This window comes from Neolamprologus multifasciatus, chromosome 6, assembly GCF_963576455.1.
Source record: "Neolamprologus multifasciatus chromosome 6, fNeoMul1.2, whole genome shotgun sequence".
In the NCBI taxonomy this organism is placed as follows: domain Eukaryota; kingdom Metazoa; phylum Chordata; class Actinopteri; order Cichliformes; family Cichlidae; genus Neolamprologus; species Neolamprologus multifasciatus.
The window spans coordinates 4,143,644-4,150,607 of NC_140444.1; the positions used below are offsets into that span (position 1 = coordinate 4,143,644).

Sequence of the window (6,964 nt, forward strand, 5' to 3'; positions counted from 1 at the left end):
TTTAAAAAGCACCAATGGATCAGGCAGACCTTGAAATTTTTTGGGGGGCATGAGATTGAAGTGAATTTGCACAGCACTTCCTGTGGTCACACAACACACGGAGGCAACCGACTCGCTTTATGGGTGTGAACACTTAAGCGCCTTTGCCAGGCGCTTAAGTGGCAAAGGCGCCACTTAAGCGCCTGGCAGAAATTTTGCACTTCTGCAAAAATTTTGCAGAAGTGCAAAATTTTTGCACTTCTGAAATTTCTGAAACCTAACTGCTCTTTACAACTTCAACTCAGGCTCAGTCATTTCCCCTTTCATATTTAAGTACCTCAGCAGTTTAATCACCACACAATGATTGAAAAATATAAAACTGTTTGTGAGGCCGTTAAAACATGTTTACTTTCTGTGGGTTTGACTTAAACTGGACTTAAAAGAGGCTGGACCTGTGATGCAACAGCAGTTTCACTATGAAAACGATGAGGCGATTCAGCACAGTCTTTATGCAGCACTTTGAGGTTTCAGGCAGTGCGTGGGAGACGGGAGGCGGCTTTTTTTATTTTTTTAAGTCAGAGTAGTCGTTTCCACAAAAGCACTTCCCAACCTGCTCTCTTCTCCTCCAGCTGAAAACTGAGTCAGGCCAGCAGAGGAGACGTGAAGAAATGCACATACCTCGACCACGTCCCAGAGGCAGCGTGAGGGGAACGTGCGGAGCAAGGCCCGCCCACTGCCCGTCTAATGCAGCCGATTGGCTGTCTCATGTTTAGGCTGCTGTGCAGATCATATTACTTAGGAGTCACTCGGGCCCGGCTTCAATAATTTAATCTAAACCCCTAACCCTGTCATAACATCATTTTTATGACATAATAGTGAGTCACTATCCTGAGACAGAACTTACTTAAGATTACATCATTTCAAAGAGCATTGAAGGAGAAAAGTCAAAGCAGCAATGCACCATCAGCTCAGTATTTTAGCACCAGCTGAGAAACATGATGAATGATGCTAAAATAAATACTATAAAAGTAGATGTGTAGATGTGATTCCTGCTAAAGCTAAAAAATAAACAAATAAAGTGAAAGTCAACAGTTTCTAAAACTACTACAAGCTACTTTCAGGTGCTCCCTTATTCACAGGAGATCGTCACAGCGGGTAACTCTGCACGTTTGGCAGATTTTTACACCGGTGCCCTTCCTGAAGCAACCCCCAGGGGATTGGTGTCTCCTCCCAATACTACAAACACTGTATTGTATAAGTGCAACAAAGGATAAACTTCAGATTTCTCATCAGTTATTCCCAAAGTGTGTAGTTCATATAAATTTCATCATGAGGCAGAAATTAAACTAAAGTATGAACATTTAGGATATCAGTTTGTGTTGTGCTGTTTCTATTATACTGCACGTAAAACAGGTCGGCGGAATGAACCAAATCTTCATACAGTTTTGTGTATACCAATTTATCTTCTTCACATTTAATTAAAGTGTTCAATTATATATTTATGTTTTTTTCTGGTTGTTGACACTTCAGAAAAACTAAAAACAACTGAAATAATAAATCTCTCCACATGAAACTAAGATACGACCATCTGGTTTAACCACAGGATGATTAAAATTGACTTTAAGAGTCCGCTGGTACAGATAATAATGCCTGTGATTCCTGCAGCGTGCCATCCTTTATGAATCAGCAACTGATAATCAAAGCTGATGTTTCTGCTTAAATATGAAAAATGATCATGTGAGGGATGAATCAGGAAGGACATTGTGTAACTGATAAGACTCGATCAGGAAGCTGACGTGGAAGTTTGTCATCATTTCCTTAAGTCCATCCTTCCCCGAGCTGACGGGGACCTATGCAAGTAGTTGACTAAACGTTACTGCACTCACTACACTTAAATGATTCTTGTTTTATAAACAGCGTGGATGTAGACTTCTTTCTACGAGGGCTCTGGTGATCCTACTCCAGAAATGTTTTAATCCACTGTTCTGTTTTATATTAGGCCGTTTGCGTGTCTTGATTTGGCAGGAATCCTGCTCGTGTGTGTATGCGACACCTGTTCACAGCAATGAAACTTCCTAATTATTTAGCAAACTTTGGCTTTTATTAGCTTGTTTATGAAACACTTCTACTCCTGTACAAAAGATCTGAGCCTTCCTTGTGTCTGTGTTTTGGTTTGACTGTTAGGAATAATGTTCTTCTGATGTTATCAAGTCTGAAAACAAGGACAGGCTACATTTAGGGTGGGGGGCACAAACAAGAAGCTGTTTTTTTGTAAAAAGATAACAATGTTAGTCTTTTCTGCAGGTATACGGCATATATGGTATCACTCTGGGCTGGAAGCAGTGCTTAAACAATGGAAAAAACACAAACTTTGTCCAAAAACCTCTCATGTTTAGCTGTTTTCCACTTTTTCTTCGGTCATTTTAGCCTTTTTGGCCAGGGTGAAGGGAGTATCTGCCATCAAACAAGAAGACAGCCGCATGTAGCTACGACGGTGTTTGCTAGTTCACCTTACATGCATTAATTTAATAACGCGGTTAGCTTACTCAACATAAATTACACACGAACAACATTAAGCTACTCACGCAGAGAAGAACGGCTGCTGCTGCCATCATCATTTCTGCTACACTGGCAGGGCTAGGTTCATCGGATTTAAAGTGTGACCTCCTTTGACAGTATCAGCTTAAAGCACTTGTTGCAGGCTGCTGAGTTTGCATCTTTTGCTGTGAAGTACAGCCAGACTTTTGACCGCTTTGCCTTGGGCATTTTAATCTGTAGCTCTGCTCTAAAAGAACGTATGTACCTGGACCCGCCTACTATCCTCGAAACGTAAAATGATTGGCTAGAATCTAAAGTGTATCATTCCATACCAGTTGGTGGCGGTAATGCACCTTTCAGTTGTTTGCCAACCGCCAATAGAAATGTAAGGAAGAAGAAAGTGTATCACAGCTCAGGAAAAAAAAGCACCGAAATAAAGCACCGAAATGCGCGCTGCTTTTCGGTCTGGTTACTACCGTTTATGTCAGAACCGGTGCCATGATGGCACCGGATACCGGTACCCATCCCTACTAATAACTTAATTGGCTTTGACCTCTGAAAAAGTCCCAATGCTGCAGCTTCTGTTCCTTTAGGTTTGTCATCCTGCTAGAACAGAGGCGGTACAGACACTGATAACCAAAGCAGATTCATGACGGTCATCGAGTACAGACTCACTGCTGAAGGAAACGAGATGCTTTCTCATTTTAATAATCATTTATGCTCGCTGTTATAGTGCGAGTAGCCGCTGCAGTATGCTCCTTAATGACACGTGTCACCCCTAAGGTAATGTGTCCCTTTGTATAGTCTGAATCTCTGAACTTTAGTACAGATATAATTTAAAAATGGACACAATCACCTCTGTTTTTAATCCAGCTGCAGCAGCACAAAATGCCAAGTTACAAAGGTCGAGAGGGCCACGACCAGCTGAAATGGCAGCTTGACAGCGTGTGTATGTGAATAACTCAGTGTTAACCGTTTAAATGCTTTTACTTTTTCCCCCCCTCCTCCCCTCACTCCTATTTTAATTACTTTGAAATCAGCAGCCAGGAACAACTATGGTCCACCCCAATATTTAAACTATAATTTTTAAACTAAAACCATCCCCACTCACCTGAGTACTCTTTGGGAGATTCCTTGTCTCCACCCTTGAAGAACTTGATGGTGGGGTATCCCCGGACGCCGTACTCTTGGGCGAGTTCGGTTTCCTCTGTGGCGTCCACTTTAGCCAGGCGGATGTCTGAACTCTCTGCCTTCAGCATGCCAGCAGCCTTGGCATACTCTGGAGCCAGGGCCTTGCAGTGACCGCACCATGGGGCATCTGAGGAAACCACACAGAGAAAGGTTTGTATTGCTGCCGAGAATTATATCAGATCATAATGGTGGAAAACAAAAAGTGACAGAACAAAAGACCACATGAGAATTTGTATTAATCAGCAAATTAAAAAGCTACATTCATCCAAACTATCCATTGGCCATTTCCGCATCATCTTCTGTCCTTGGGGATGGTTGATTAAAATTTAATTTGTAGTCAGTTCTGATTATAGGTTCAGTTCTTTAGAGAATATTTTACTGATACCAGATCTTTTCTGTGGAGCTTAGCTTTTTGTTTTTTGCCTCAGTGCTTCTGTGATGAAAACTATGTAGAGACTGTAGAAAGTCTATTGAAATAGGACTTGTATGTTCAAAAGCTCAACTGCAATGAGCCTTTTTGCAAAATTGTTGCTGTCAGAAAACGACAGCAGCACTGATGAAAGTGCTCGAGTGCCTGGAGGCAGTCAGTCCTGATTGATAGGACACTCCAAAGCGGTTCCCGAATTTCCATCCCCATTTCATCTCTTGGATCCAGCTTCACAAATTTGTACAATTTGATTTTTACTCAAGGATGGTGTGTGAGTGGGATTAAAGTATTTGAGTCTCTCTTTGCTTGGCACAAAGGGATAATAAAGAGGTTTTCCTAAACAATCAATTCTGTTTATCATCATTTAAACAAACAAAAAAAACAAACATGGCCAATATAGTGTCCTGTTATTCTATCGTGAAAATATCTGAATGTTTTAGAGCAACTTAAAGTGAAATTAGCAGCTTTCTTAAAGGATGTTTGTACTTTTAATGATTCCCTTAAGGATCCATAATATATCTGTATGTGTATGGGGAGGGTAGGTTGGTGGTTCAATCCCTGACTCCTTCAGTCTGTATATTAAACATCCTTAGACAAGATACAGAAATCAGAGTTAAGACTGTGTGCGAGTGCCTGACTTAGTGTGGCTCATAGTAAAAAAAATACTTTGAATGCTCAGTTAGAAGGCACCATTGAAACATCACTCATTTACCAAAATAAAAAAATTATTAAACTGGGAGGTGTGTGTGAGAGAGTGGGGGGTGGGTATTGCAAGAGAAAAACCTTTTCCAACATTAAAGTTGCACATTTAAATGTTTCCAGGATTAAAAAAAATAAATAAATAAATAATAATAATAATAATAATAATAATAACTTGAAGACTAAGATCAGATAATCTTAGATTATAAAGACAATTTTGCTGAAAAACAAAACCTTGTGTGTGCCTCTCTCCTCTTGTTTCACGTTCAGTCGCGAAGTGTACTCATACACTTGGAACCGATAAACCTGCTTATCAGAAAGGCCACGTCAACTAATGACCTCATTTTTTAAAACGTATTGACAAAGAACCAAACTTCCTTGTACCACTCGGGTCATTACAAACACATACAGTTGAACTTTTGTGAAGTACACGTCAACCTAGCACCATGCACGCAGAGATCCCGCCCAGCTGAGGAGGACGTGGGCAAACAAAGCCCTTCATCCCTCCCATCCCGAGAGCCGAGTAGTCCAATCAGCTGTCACACACTTTGTGAAAGAGGTCAACAATCAGACAAAAGTGAAGCGGGACGGGCCTGCAAAGCCCAAACTAACCAGTTTAATAAGTCAATTCAATCGGTGGAGGTGTAAGAAAAGCGAAAGCTACCGCATGAAACCGCATCAGCCGATCGAAACCTATCTTGACCCATTTATCTGCTCTCCACCACCCCAGCTTTCCTGCATTTTACAATTTAGCGATTCAAATTAAGAGGAATTTTGTAATAATAAAAAAACTCGCTATATTTCCCCGATTATAAGCTACACTAAATAATCAGAACTAAAACAGACTTCTATAATTTCAGAGAAAACTCACTGCCTTTTGCTATGTGCACAGCAACTTCCTCAGACACCCCCAAAGGCCCAATTTGAGGCGTGCAAAAACCCCCTTTGTGGCCTTAATAATGCTCTTAAAGCAACAGATGGATCTTAAGTACAGCACTGCACAATTTCTATACAATTCACCAGAGATAAAGCTAATTTAAGGAAATACTATATTCGCACAGATGTTACAAACTGGTTGAGGTTTGCAGAAAATAAATCTGAGGGTCACAGCCAAGTTTTGCCTCCGCGGCAGAGTCCCGTTACACTTCGGTGTTAGCTTGACTAATTTTACCATCACAGCGAGAAAACAGCCCGATGATCAAGGCTCTCTGTTTCATTAAAGGAATAACTACAGCAGCTCTGCAGCTCGGTGAATTACAGTCACGCATGAATGCAAAACCAAACCCAACGTCGGTGAGTTAGCTAACCAGCAGCAACTTATCTCAAGTGTCAAAGTTTAATGCTAACATTATGTCAGGCTCAACTCTGCTAGCTTAGCTCTGCACGAGCTGAGACCGCAGCGGGAGGCTTAGCTTGAGCTGGAGACCTTTTAAAGGCAGTCAGAACCACTTACAGAACTCAACCAGGATGTTGGGGTGAGCCTGGAGAGCCTCGTCGAAGTTACTCTTCTTCAGCACCAGGACATCTTCTTCCTCGGCTATCTCAGCGTTGATGGCCACAGCCAGTGTGCAGAAAATCAGAAACTTCAACATCGTCGCCGTCGAGTTTTCTTCCCTAAAATAGACGAAAGGTTCAGACGAGCTCGGTTACGGCTGGGGTGGAGGAACAGGTGTTAGTTTCAGGTCCGTTTCCCCTCGTTTAAGGTTGGGAGAGTAGCTGGTATTTTGTGTCTACCGCTACTAACGTGGCAGTGCACGCAGAAACCGGAGGGTCAGGCGTAGTGCGCATGCGCCTTTATGAGGCAGAAAGCAGTTCGTGTTGAATTGTGACTGGATCGCAGCGGGCTGCACCTGGAAGTGAAAGAGAGGCGCTCCCTGCACACATCAGTCCGCCGAGAGCAGGAAAACTGGATGGGAAGGTTTTAACTGCCCACACTTTTTAAACAGGGAAACAAACTCAACTATGTAATCATATTTTATAGATTTACTTTATTAGAGCATATTACAGCGCACGAACCACGAGTACAATATGTGAAATATAGTATAGTGAAACATCGGAATTCACTGAATGCCTTTTCTTTTTTTTTGGCTCTTGGCTGTGGGGTGAATATGAGTGTAAACTGATGCAACC

General features: G+C 41.8%; 1 protein-coding gene across 1 annotated transcript in view; it reads right to left on the bottom strand.

Annotated features, from left to right (window-relative positions):
- The window catches only part of p4hb (prolyl 4-hydroxylase, beta polypeptide), a 19,409-nt gene extending 12,781 nt beyond the window's left edge, over positions 1-6,628 (bottom strand). Inside the window, exons 1-2 of the mRNA XM_085163170.1 lie at positions 6,288-6,628; positions 3,629-3,835 (exon numbers count right to left, since the gene is read on the bottom strand). Of these exons, the coding sequence (XP_085019296.1) occupies positions 3,629-3,835; positions 6,288-6,426 (346 nt within the window). The 5' untranslated portion in view covers positions 6,427-6,628. The remainder of the gene's footprint in view (positions 1-3,628; positions 3,836-6,287) is intronic.
- Positions 6,629-6,964: the final 336 nt, after the last annotated feature.